General features: G+C 38.9%; 1 protein-coding gene across 1 annotated transcript in view; it reads left to right on the top strand.

Moving 5' to 3' along the window:
• LOC139370050 (ras-associating and dilute domain-containing protein-like) overlaps positions 1-15294 on the top strand; it is a 79894-nt gene that overhangs the window by 51201 nt on the left and 13399 nt on the right. The window contains exon 19 of the mRNA XM_071109358.1: positions 5204-5352. Within this exon, the coding sequence (XP_070965459.1) occupies positions 5204-5352 (149 nt within the window). The remainder of the gene's footprint in view (positions 1-5203; positions 5353-15294) is intronic.

The raw sequence follows: 15294 nt of genomic DNA on the forward strand, positions 1-15294 counted from the left end.
AACGGACTAGAGGGTAAAGACTCCTGTTTATATATGGGTAATATACACAACGGACTAGAGGGTAAAGACTCCTGTTTATATATGGGTAATATACACAACGGACTAGAGGGTAAAGACTCCTGTTTATATATGGGTAATATACACAACGGACTAGAGGGTAAAGAATCCTGTTTATATATGGGTAATATACACAACGGACTAGAGGGTAGAGACTCCTGTTTATATATGGGTCATATACACAACGGACTAGAGGGTAAAGACTCCTGTTTATATATGGGTCATATACACAACGGACTAGAAGGTAAAGACTCCTGTTTATATATGGGTCATATACACAACGGACTAGAGGGTAAAGACTCCTGTTTATATATGGGTAATATACACAACGGACTAGAGGGTAAAGACTCCTGTTTATATATGGGTCATATACACAACGGACTAGAGGGTAAAGACTCCTGTTTATATATGGGTCATATACACAACGGACTAGAGGGTAAAGACTCCTGTTTATATATGGGTAATATACACAACGGACTAGAGGGTAAAGACTCCTGTTTATATATGGGTAATATACACAACGGACTAGAGGGTAAAGACTCCTGTTTATATATGGGTAATATACACAACGGACTAGAGGGTAAAGACTCCTGTTTATATATGGGTCATATACACAACGGACTAGAGGGTAAAGACTCCTGTTTATATATGGGTAATATACACAACGGACTAGAGGGTAAAGACTCCTGTTTATATATGGGTCATATACACAACGGACTAGAGGGTAAAGACTCCTGTTTATATATGGGTCATATACACAACGGACTAGAGGGTAAAGACTCCTGTTTATATATGGATAATATACACAACGGACTAGAGGGTAAAGACTCCTGTTTATATATGGGTAATATACACAACGGACTAGAGGGTAAAGACTCCTGTTTATATATGGGTCATATACACAACGGACTAGAGGGTAAAGACTCCTGTTTATATATGGGTAATATACACAACGGACTAGAGGGTAAAGACTCCTGTTTATATATGGGTAATATACACAACGGACTAGAGGGTAAAGACTCCTGTTTATATATGGGTAATATACACAACGGACTAGAGGGTAAAGACTCCTGTTTATATATGGGTAATATACACAACGGACTAGAGGGTAAAGACTCCTGTTTATATATGGGTAATATACACAACGGACTAGAGGGTAGAGACTCCTGTTTCTATATGGGTAATATACACAACGGACTAGAGGGTAGAGACTCCTGTTTATATATGGGTCATATACACAACGGACTAGAGGGTAAAGACTCCTGTTTATATATGGGTAATATACACAACGGAGTAGAGGGTAAAGACTCCTGTTTATATATGGTTAATATATATGATATGATATGGCCAGGGGTGCAGCCTTGGGTGGGCCTGGGAGGGTATAGGCCCACCCACTGAGGAGCCAGGCCTAGCCAAGCAGAAAGAGTTTTTCCCCACAAAATAACTTTATTACAGACAAAACTACTCCTCAGTTTCATCAGCTGTCTGGGTGGCTGGTTTAAGACGATACTACAGGTATAGAAGCCGGATGTGGAGGTCCTGGGCTGGCCTGGTTACACGTGGTCTGCGGTTGTGAGGCCGGTTGGACTTATTGCCAAATTCTCTACAACTACGCTGGAGGCAGCTTATGGTAGAGAAATGAACAACAGATCTGGTGGACATTCCTGCAGTCAGCATGCCAATTGCACGCTCCCTCAAAACTTGAGACATCTGTAGAATTGTGTGACAAAACTGCACATTTTAGAGTGGCCTTTTTATTGTCCCCAGCACAAGGTGCACCTGCGTAATGATCATGCTGTTTAATCAGCTTCTTGATATGCCACACCTGTCAGGTGGATGGACTATCTTGGCAAATGAGAAATGCTCACTGACAAGGATGTCAACAAATGTGTTTACAAAATTTGAGAGAAAAAAGCTTTTTTTGTGTGCGTATGGAACATTAATTGGGATCTTTTATTTCAGCTCATGGGAACATTTTGCATTTTTTGTCCTGTATTAATATGCCATTTATCCAAAGCGACATAATTATGCGTGCATACATGTTACTTATAGGTGGTCCTGGGTATCGAACCCACTACCCCGGGCGTTACAAGCACCATGAATTACCAACTTAGCTACGAAGGACCACAAAGTCTCCTGACTTGAACCCCATTGAGAACCTGTGGTTTGAATTGAAGAGGATAGTCGATAAGTGCAGACCGACAGATATCAAGGATCTGGGTGGAGTCTGTATGGAGGAACGGTCTAAGATCCCTCCCAGTGTGTTCTAGAACTCATCAAACATCTGGTAGGATTCTGTATGGAGGCATGGTCTAAGATCCCTCCCAGTGTGTTCTAGAACTCATCAAACATCTGGTAGGATTCTGTATGGAGGAATGGTCTAAGATCCCTCCCAGTGTGTTCTAGAACTCGTCAAACATCTGGTAGGATTCTGTATGGAGGAACGGTCTAAGATCCCTCCCAGTGTGTTCTAGAACTCTTCAAACATCTGGTAGGATTCTGTATGGAGGAATGGTCTAAGATCCCTCCCAGTGTGTTCTATAACTCGTCAAACATCTGGTAGGATTCTGTATGGAGGAATGGTCTAAGATCCCTCCCAGTGTGTTCTAGAACTCGTAAAACATCTGGTAGGATTCTGTATGGAGGAATGGTCTAAGATCCCTCCCAGTGTGTTCTAGAACTCGTAAAACATCTGGTAGGATTCTGTATGGAGGAATGGTCTAAGATCCCTCCCAGTGTGTTCTAGAACTCGTCAAACATCTGGTAGGATTCTGTATGGAGGAATGGTCTAAGATCCCTCCCAGTGTGTTCTAGAACTCGTAAAACATCTGGTAGGATTCTGTATGGAGGAATGGTCTAAGATCCCTCCCAGTGTGTTCTAGAACTCGTCAAACATCTGGTAGGATTCTGTATGGAGGAATGGTCTAAGATCCCTCCCAGTGTGTTCTAGAACTCGTCAAACATCTGGTAGGATTCTGTATGGAGGAACGGTCTAAGATCCCTCCCAGTGTGTTCTAGAACTCATAAAACATCTGGTAGGATTCTCTATGGAGGAATGGTCTAAGATCCCTCCCAGTGTGTTCTAGAACTCGTCAAACATCTGGTAGGATTCTGTATGGAGGAATGGTCTAAGATCCCTCCCAGTGTGTTCTAGAACTCGTAAAACATCTGGTAGGATTCTGTATGGAGGAACGGTCTAAGATCCCAGTGTTCTCCAATCTCATAAAACACTTTAGAAAAAGGCTGTGTCATTATCCTGGCAAGCAGAGGGTGCCAGAGTATTGAAAACAGGGGTGTCAATAATTTGTATGGATTTTTTTTATTTATTAGTTGTTAAACAAAATATCTTTCTGTAATTATAAAACAATCTAATGGTCCCATTATTTGGAGCAATATAGTGTTTGTATTATACTAATCCTCATCAGGGGTGCCGATAATATTTCCCCTATGTTTCTATTATACTAATCAGGGGTGCCGATAATATTTCCCCTATGTTTCTATTATATTAATCAGGGGTGCCGATAATATTTCCCCTATGTTTCTATTATACTAATCAGGGGTGCCGATAATATTTCCCCTATGTTTCTATTATACTAATCAGGGGTGCCGATAATATTTCCCCTATGTTTCTATTATACTAATCAGGGGTGCCGATAATATTTCCCCTATGTTTCTATTATACTAATCAGGGGTGCCGATAATATTTCCCCCATCTTTGTATTGTACTAATCTTTATCAAGGGTGCCAATAATTATGGACCTGACTGACATATTTACAGCGATATAGTTTTTTACAGAATGTAACATATACATTTATAAATAAAACAATAACATGAGCAATGGACTTGAGGATATAACCTCCTGTACAGGCAACATATCAGGAAATATAGTACCTTTTGACGTAATCTATATGAAATACACCGTAACATGAGATCTGACTGGCAATGTAACTGAGAGGACTGCTGTTGTTCCCTGATAAAACTCTGCATGTCTCCCCCTGGTGGCCAGTGGTCAGTACTGCTGTTGTTCCCTGATAAAACTCTGCATGTCTCCCCCTGGTGGCCAGTGGTCAGTACTGCATGTCTCCCCCTGGTGACCAGTGTTCAGTACTGCATGTCTCCCCCTGGTGACCAGTGTTCAGTACTGCATGTCTCCCCCTGGTGACCAGTGTTCAGTACTGCATGTCTCCCCCTGGTGACCAGTGTTCAGTACTGCATGTCTCCCCCTGGTGACCAGTGTTCAGTACTGCATGTCTCCCCCTGGTGGCCAGTGGTCAGTACTGCTGTTGTTCCCTGATAAACTCTGCATGTCGCCCCCTGGTGACCAGTGTTCAGTACTGCTGTTGTTCCCTGATAAACTCTGCATGTCTCCCTCTGGTGACCAGTGTTCTGTACTGCATGTCTCCCCCTGGTGACCAGTGTTCAGTACTGCTGTTGTTCCCTGATAAACTCTGCATGTCTCCCTCTGGTGACCAGTGTTCAGTACTGCATGTCTCCCCCTGGTGACCAGTGTTCAGTACTGCATGTCTCCCCCTGGTGACCAGTGTTCAGTACTACATGGTGACCAGTGTTCAGTACTACATGTCTCCCCCTGGTGACCAGTGTTCAGTACTGCATGTCTCCCTCTGGTGACCAGTGTTCAGTACTGCATGTCTCCCCCTGGTGACCAGTGTTCAGTACTGCATGTCTCCCCCTGGTGACCAGTGTTCAGTACTGCATGTCTTTTTCACAGTGTTGTAATTTAGCAGACACTAATCCAGAGGAATTTTACAGGAGCAATCAGGGTTAAGTGCCTTGCTCAAGATTTTGCACCTGGTCGGTTCAGGGATTTAGAACCAGCGACCTTTCGGTTACCGGGCCAACGCTCTTAACCGCCAGGCTACCTGCCGCCCCGTAGTCTGAGCTGTCTGTTGTTTAGTCGTTCACTGTGTGTGTTAGTTGTTCTGTGTGTGTGGGACTGCCTTGTAGCTGTCTGTCAGTTGTTCTGTGTTATGTGTGGATAGCTGTAGTGTGTATGTCTAGCTCTAGTGTGTGTGTATATAGCTGTAGTGTGTGTATATAGCTGTAGTGTGTGTGTGTCTAGCTCTAGTGTGTGTGTATATAGCTGTAGTGTGGGTCTAGCTGTAGTGTGTGTGTGTCTAGCTGTAGTGTGTGTCCTCTCTACAGGTAGTTTATGTGAGTTCCCCTTCCCCGTGCCTCCCGAGGCCCTGCTACCTGATGATGAGTGTTGTCTGGTGTTTGTAGTGGAGCTGAACAAGGGACCCTACGGACTGGGCATGGGACTCATAGACGGACTGGTGAGTAAAAGCAACTCAAATGGGATTTTTCCACATGTAAACAACAGGTGTAGACTAACACATGTAAACAACAGGTGTAGACTAACACATGTAAACAACAGGTGTAAACTAACACATGTAAACAACAGGTGTAGACTAACACATGTAAACAACAGGTGTAGACTAACACATGCTTTATAAACAGGTGTAGACTAACACAGGCTTTATAAACAACAGGTGTAGACTAACACATGTAAACAACAGGTGTAGACTAACACATGTAAACAACAGGTGTAGACTAACACATGTAAACAACAGGTGTAGACTAACACAGGCTTTATAAACAACAGGTGTAGACTAACACATGCTTTGTAAACAACAGGTGTAGACTAACACATGTAAACAACAGGTGTAGACTAACACATGTAAACAACAGGTGTAGACTAACACATTTAAACAACAGGTGTAGACTAACACATGTAAACAACAGGTGTAGACTAACACATGTAAACAACAGGTGTAGACTAACACATGTAAACAACAGGTGTAGACTAACACATGTAAACAACAGGTGTAGACTAACACATGTAAACAACAGGTGTAGACTAACACATGTAAACAACAGGTGTAGACTAACACATGTAAACAACAGGTGTAGACTAACACATGTAAACAACAGGTGTAGACTAACACAGGCTTTATTAACAACAGGTGTAGACTAACACATGTAAACAACAGGTGTAGACTAACACATGTAAACAACAGGTGTAAACTAACACATGTAAACAACAGGTGTAGACTAACACATGTAAACAACAGGTGTAGACTAACACATGTAAACAACAGGTGTAGACTAACACATGTAAACAACAGGTGTAGACTAACACATGTAAACAACAGGTGTAGACTAACACAGGATTTATAAACAACAGATGTAGACTAACACATGTAAACAACAGGTGTAGACTAACACATGTAAACAACAGGTGTAGACTAACACATGTAAACAACAGGTGTAGACTAACACAGGCTTTATAAACAACAGGTGTAGGCTAACACATGCTTTATAAACAACAGGTGTAGACTAACACATGTAAACAACAGGTGTAGACTAACACATGCTTTATAAACAACAGGTGTAGACTAACACATGCTTTGTAAACAACAGGTGTAGACTAACACATGTAAACAACAGGTGTAGACTAACACATGTAAACAACAGGTGTAGACTAACACATGCTTTATAAACAACAGGTGTAGACTAACACAGACTTTGTAAACAACAGGTGTAGACTAACACATGTAAACAACAGGTGTAGACTAACACATGTAAACAACAGGTGTAGACTAACACATGCTTTATAAACAACAGGTGTAGACTAACACATGTAAACAACAGGTGTAGACTAACACAGGCTTTATAAACAACAGGTGTAGACTAACACATGTAAACAACAGGTGTAGACTAACACATGCTTTATAAACAACAGGTGTAGACTAACACATGTAAACAACAGGTGTAGACTAACACATGCTTTATAAACAACAGGTGTAGACTAACACATGTAAACAACAGGTGTAGACTAACACATGTAAACAACAGGTGTAGACTAACACATGCTTTATAAACAACAGGTGTAGACTAACACATGTAAACAACAGGTGTAGACTAACACATGTAAACAACAGGTGTAGACTAACACATGCTTTGTAAACAACAGGTGTAGACTAACACATGTAAACAACAGGTGTAGACTAACACATGTAAACAACAGGTGTAGACTAACACATGTGAACAACAGGTGTAAACTAACACAGGCTTTATAAACAACAGGTGTAGACTAACACATGTAAACAACAGGTGTAGACTAACACATGCTTTATAAACAACAGGTGTAGACTAACACATGTAAACAACAGGTGTAGACTAACACATGCTTTATAAACAACAGGTGTAGACTAACACATGTAAACAACAGGTGTAGACTAACACATGTAAACAACAGGTGTAGACTAACACATGCTTTATAAACAACAGGTGTAGACTAACACATGTAAACAACAGGTGTAGACTAACACATGTAAACAACAGGTGTAGACTAACACATGCTTTATAAACAACAGGTGTAGACTAACACATGTAAACAACAGGTGTAGACTAACACATGTAAACAACAGGTGTAGACTAACACATGTAAACAACAGGTGTAGACTAACACATGTAAACAACAGGTGTAGACTAACACATGTAAACAACAGGTGTAGACTAACACATGTAAACAACAGGTGTAGACTAACACATGTAAACAACAGGTGTAGACTAACTAATGTAAACAACAGGTGTAGACTAACACAGGCTTTATAAACAACAGGTGTAGGCTAACACATGCTTTATAAACAACAGGTGTAGACTAACACATGTAAACAACAGGTGTAGACTAACACATGCTTTATAAACAACAGGTGTAGACTAACACATGTAAACAACAGGTGTAGACTAACACATGTAAACAACAGGTGTAGACTAACACATGCTTTGTAAACAACAGGTGTAGACTAACACATGTAAACAACAGGTGTAGACTAACACATGTAAACAACAGGTGTAGACTAACTAATGTAAACAACAGGTGTAGACTAACACAGGCTTGATAAACAACAGGTGTAGGCTAACACATGCTTTATAAACAACAGGTGTAGACTAACACATGTAAACAACAGGTGTAGACTAACACATGCTTTATAAACAACAGGTGTAGACTAACACATGTAAACAACAGGTGTAGACTAACACATGTAAACAACAGGTGTAGACTAACACATGCTTTGTAAACAACAGGTGTAGACTAACACATGTAAACAACAGGTGTAGACTAACACATGTAAACAACAGGTGTAGACTAACATGTAAACAACAGGTGTAGACTAACACATGCTTTATAAACAACAGGTGTAGACTAACACATGTAAACAACAGGTGTAGACTAACACATGTAAACAACAGGTGTAGACTAACACATGCTTTGTAAACAACAGGTGTAGACTAACACATGTAAACAACAGGTGTAGACTAACACATGTAAACAACAGGTGTACACTAACACATGTAAACAACAGGTGTAGACTAACACATGTAAACAACAGGTGTAAACTAACACAGGCTTTATAAACAACAGGTGTAGACTAACACATGTAAACAACAGGTGTAGACTAACACATGCTTTATAAACAACAGGTGTAGACTAACACATGTAAACAACAGGTGTAGACTAACACATGCTTTATAAACAACAGGTGTAGACTAACACATGTAAACAACAGGTGTAGACTAACACATGTAAACAACAGGTGTAGACTAACACATGCTTTATAAACAACAGGTGTAGACTAACACATGTAAACAACAGGTGTAGACTAACACATGCTTTATAAACAACAGGTGTAGACTAACACATGTAAACAACAGGTGTAGACTAACACATGTAAACAACAGGTGTAGACTAACACATGTAAACAACAGGTGTAGACTAACACATGCTTTATAAACAACAGGTGTAGACTAACACATGTAAACAACAGGTGTAGACTAACACATGTAAACAACAGGTGTAGACTAACACATGTAAACAACAGGTGTAGACTAACACATGTAAACAACAGGTGTAGACTAACACATGTAAACAACAGGTGTAGACTAACACAGGCTTTATAAACAACAGGTGTAGGCTAACACATGCTTTATAAACAACAGGTGTAGACTAACACATGTAAACAACAGGTGTAGACTAACACATGCTTTATAAACAACAGGTGTAGACTAACACATGCTTTGTAAACAACAGGTGTAGACTAACACATGTAAACAACAGGTGTAGACTAACACATGTAAACAACAGGTGTAGACTAACACATGCTTTATAAACAACAGGTGTAGACTAACACAGACTTTGTAAACAACAGGTGTAGACTAACACATGTAAACAACAGGTGTAGACTAACACATGTAAACAACAGGTGTAGACTAACACATGCTTTATAAACAACAGGTGTAGACTAACACATGTAAACAACAGGTGTAGACTAACACAGGCTTTATAAACAACAGGTGTAGACTAACACATGTAAACAACAGGTGTAGACTAACACATGCTTTATAAACAACAGGTGTAGACTAACACATGTAAACAACAGGTGTAGACTAACACATGCTTTATAAACAACAGGTGTAGACTAACACATGTAAACAACAGGTGTAGACTAACACATGTAAACAACAGGTGTAGACTAACACATGCTTTATAAACAACAGGTGTAGACTAACACATGTAAACAACAGGTGTAGACTAACACATGTAAACAACAGGTGTAGACTAACACATGCTTTGTAAACAACAGGTGTAGACTAACACATGTAAACAACAGGTGTAGACTAACACATGTAAACAACAGGTGTACACTAACACATGTAAACAACAGGTGTAGACTAACACATGTAAACAACAGGTGTAAACTAACACAGGCTTTATAAACAACAGGTGTAGACTAACACATGTAAACAACAGGTGTAGACTAACACATGCTTTATAAACAACAGGTGTAGACTAACACATGTAAACAACAGGTGTAGACTAACACATGCTTTATAAACAACAGGTGTAGACTAACACATGTAAACAACAGGTGTAGACTAACACATGTAAACAACAGGTGTAGACTAACACATGCTTTATAAACAACAGGTGTAGACTAACACATGTAAACAACAGGTGTAGACTAACACATGTAAACAACAGGTGTAGACTAACACATGCTTTATAAACAACAGGTGTAGACTAACACATGTAAACAACAGGTGTAGACTAACACATGTAAACAACAGGTGTAGACTAACACATGTAAACAACAGGTGTAGACTAACACATGTAAACAACAGGTGTAGACTAACACATGTAAACAACAGGTGTAGACTAACACATGTAAACAACAGGTGTAGACTAACACATGTAAACAACAGGTGTAGACTAACTAATGTAAACAACAGGTGTAGACTAACACAGGCTTTATAAACAACAGGTGTAGGCTAACACATGCTTTATAAACAACAGGTGTAGACTAACACATGTAAACAACAGGTGTAGACTAACACATGCTTTATAAACAACAGGTGTAGACTAACACATGTAAACAACAGGTGTAGACTAACACATGTAAACAACAGGTGTAGACTAACACATGCTTTGTAAACAACAGGTGTAGACTAACACATGTAAACAACAGGTGTAGACTAACACATGTAAACAACAGGTGTAGACTAACATGTAAACAACAGGTGTAGACTAACACATGCTTTATAAACAACAGGTGTAGACTAACACATGTAAACAACAGGTGTAGACTAACACATGTAAACAACAGGTGTAGACTAACACATGCTTTGTAAACAACAGGTGTAGACTAACACATGTAAACAACAGCTGTAGACTAACACATGTAAACAACAGGTGTACACTAACACATGTAAACAACAGGTGTAGACTAACACAGGCTTTATAAACAACAGGTGTAGACTAACACATGTAAACAACAGGTGTAGACTAACACATGCTTTATAAACAACAGGTGTAGACTAACACATGTAAACAACAGGTGTAGACTAACACATGCTTTATAAACAACAGGTGTAGACTAACACATGTAAACAACAGGTGTAGACTAACACATGTAAACAACAGGTGTAGACTAACACATGCTTTATAAACAACAGGTGTAGACTAACACATGTAAACAACAGGTGTAGACTAACACATGTAAACAACAGGTGTAGACTAACACATGTAAACAACAGGTGTAGACTAACACATGCTTTATAAACAACAGGTGTAGACTAACACATGTAAACAACAGGTGTAGACTAACACATGTAAACAACAGGTGTAGACTAACACATGCTTTATAAACAACAGGTGTAGACTAACACATGTAAACAACAGGTGTAGACTAACACATGTAAACAACAGGTGTAGACTAACACATGCTTTGTAAACAACAGGTGTAGACTAACACATGTAAACAACAGGTGTAGACTAACACATGTAAACAACAGGTGTAGACTAACACATGTGAACAACAGGTGTAAACTAACACAGGCTTTATAAACAACAGGTGTAGACTAACACATGTAAACAACAGGTGTAGACTAACACATGCTTTATAAACAACAGGTGTAGACTAACACATGTAAACAACAGGTGTAGACTAACACATGCTTTATAAACAACAGGTGTAGACTAACACATGTAAACAACAGGTGTAGACTAACACATGTAAACAACAGGTGTAGACTAACACATGCTTTATAAACAACAGGTGTAGACTAACACATGTAAACAACAGGTGTAGACTAACACATGTAAACAACAGGTGTAGACTAACACATGCTTTATAAACAACAGGTGTAGACTAACACATGTAAACAACAGGTGTAGACTAACACATGTAAACAACAGGTGTAGACTAACACATGTAAACAACAGGTGTAGACTAACACATGTAAACAACAGGTGTAGACTAACACATGTAAACAACAGGTGTAGACTAACACATGTAAACAACAGGTGTAGACTAACACATGTAAACAACAGGTGTAGACTAACTAATGTAAACAACAGGTGTAGACTAACACAGGCTTTATAAACAACAGGTGTAGGCTAACACATGCTTTATAAACAACAGGTGTAGACTAACACATGTAAACAACAGGTGTAGACTAACACATGCTTTATAAACAACAGGTGTAGACTAACACATGTAAACAACAGGTGTAGACTAACACATGTAAACAACAGGTGTAGACTAACACATGCTTTGTAAACAACAGGTGTAGACTAACACATGTAAACAACAGGTGTAGACTAACACATGTAAACAACAGGTGTAGACTAACACATGTAAACAACAGGTGTAGACTAACTAATGTAAACAACAGGTGTAGACTAACACAGGCTTGATAAACAACAGGTGTAGGCTAACACATGCTTTATAAACAACAGGTGTAGACTAACACATGTAAACAACAGGTGTAGACTAACACATGCTTTATAAACAACAGGTGTAGACTAACACATGTAAACAACAGGTGTAGACTAACACATGTAAACAACAGGTGTAGACTAACACATGCTTTGTAAACAACAGGTGTAGACTAACACATGTAAACAACAGGTGTAGACTAACACATGTAAACAACAGGTGTAGACTAACATGTAAACAACAGGTGTAGACTAACACATGCTTTATAAACAACAGGTGTAGACTAACACATGTAAACAACAGGTGTAGACTAACACATGTAAACAACAGGTGTAGACTAACACATGCTTTGTAAACAACAGGTGTAGACTAACACATGTAAACAACAGGTGTAGACTAACACATGTAAACAACAGGTGTACACTAACACATGTAAACAACAGGTGTAGACTAACACATGTAAACAACAGGTGTAAACTAACACAGGCTTTATAAACAACAGGTGTAGACTAACACATGTAAACAACAGGTGTAGACTAACACATGCTTTATAAACAACAGGTGTAGACTAACACATGTAAACAACAGGTGTAGACTAACACATGCTTTATAAACAACAGGTGTAGACTAACACATGTAAACAACAGGTGTAGACTAACACATGTAAACAACAGGTGTAGACTAACACATGCTTTATAAACAACAGGTGTAGACTAACACATGTAAACAACAGGTGTAGACTAACACATGCTTTATAAACAACAGGTGTAGACTAACACATGTAAACAACAGGTGTAGACTAACACATGTAAACAACAGGTGTAGACTAACACATGTAAACAACAGGTGTAGACTAACACATGCTTTATAAACAACAGGTGTAGACTAACACATGTAAACAACAGGTGTAGACTAACACATGTAAACAACAGGTGTAGACTAACACATGTAAACAACAGGTGTAGACTAACACATGTAAACAACAGGTGTAGACTAACACATGTAAACAACAGGTGTAGACTAACACAGGCTTTATAAACAACAGGTGTAGGCTAACACATGCTTTATAAACAACAGGTGTAGACTAACACATGTAAACAACAGGTGTAGACTAACACATGCTTTATAAACAACAGGTGTAGACTAACACATGCTTTGTAAACAACAGGTGTAGACTAACACATGTAAACAACAGGTGTAGACTAACACATGTAAACAACAGGTGTAGACTAACACATGCTTTATAAACAACAGGTGTAGACTAACACAGACTTTGTAAACAACAGGTGTAGACTAACACATGTAAACAACAGGTGTAGACTAACACATGTAAACAACAGGTGTAGACTAACACATGCTTTATAAACAACAGGTGTAGACTAACACATGTAAACAACAGGTGTAGACTAACACAGGCTTTATAAACAACAGGTGTAGACTAACACATGTAAACAACAGGTGTAGACTAACACATGCTTTATAAACAACAGGTGTAGACTAACACATGTAAACAACAGGTGTAGACTAACACATGCTTTATAAACAACAGGTGTAGACTAACACATGTAAACAACAGGTGTAGACTAACACATGTAAACAACAGGTGTAGACTAACACATGCTTTATAAACAACAGGTGTAGACTAACACATGTAAACAACAGGTGTAGACTAACACATGTAAACAACAGGTGTAGACTAACACATGCTTTGTAAACAACAGGTGTAGACTAACACATGTAAACAACAGGTGTAGACTAACACATGTAAACAACAGGTGTACACTAACACATGTAAACAACAGGTGTAGACTAACACATGTAAACAACAGGTGTAAACTAACACAGGCTTTATAAACAACAGGTGTAGACTAACACATGTAAACAACAGGTGTAGACTAACACATGCTTTATAAACAACAGGTGTAGACTAACACATGTAAACAACAGGTGTAGACTAACACATGCTTTATAAACAACAGGTGTAGACTAACACATGTAAACAACAGGTGTAGACTAACACATGTAAACAACAGGTGTAGACTAACACATGCTTTATAAACAACAGGTGTAGACTAACACATGTAAACAACAGGTGTAGACTAACACATGTAAACAACAGGTGTAGACTAACACATGCTTTATAAACAACAGGTGTAGACTAACACATGTAAACAACAGGTGTAGACTAACACATGTAAACAACAGGTGTAGACTAACACATGTAAACAACAGGTGTAGACTAACACATGTAAACAACAGGTGTAGACTAACACATGTAAACAACAGGTGTAGACTAACACATGTAAACAACAGGTGTAGACTAACACATGTAAACAACAGGTGTAGACTAACTAATGTAAACAACAGGTGTAGACTAACACAGGCTTTATAAACAACAGGTGTAGGCTAACACATGCTTTATAAACAACAGGTGTAGACTAACACATGTAAACAACAGGTGTAGACTAACACATGCTTTATAAACAACAGGTGTAGACTAACACATGTAAACAACAGGTGTAGACTAACACATGTAAACAACAGGTGTAGACTAACACATGCTTTGTAAACAACAGGTGTAGACTAACACATGTAAACAACAGGTGTAGACTAACACATGTAAACAACAGGTGTAGACTAACATGTAAACAACAGGTGTAGACTAACACATGCTTTATAAACAACAGGTGTAGACTAACACATGTAAACAACAGGTGTAGACTAACACATGTAAACAACAGGTGTAGACTAACACATGCTTTGTAAACAACAGGTGTAGACTAACACATGTAAACAACAGCTGTAGACTAACACATGTAAACAACAGGTGTACACTAACACATGTAAACAACAGGTGTAGACTAACACATGTAAACAACAGGTGTAAACTAACACAGGCTTTATAAACAACAGGTGTAGACTAACACATGTAAA

Source organism: Oncorhynchus clarkii, chromosome 17 (assembly GCF_045791955.1).
Source record: "Oncorhynchus clarkii lewisi isolate Uvic-CL-2024 chromosome 17, UVic_Ocla_1.0, whole genome shotgun sequence".
In the NCBI taxonomy this organism is placed as follows: Eukaryota; Metazoa; Chordata; class Actinopteri; order Salmoniformes; family Salmonidae; genus Oncorhynchus; species Oncorhynchus clarkii.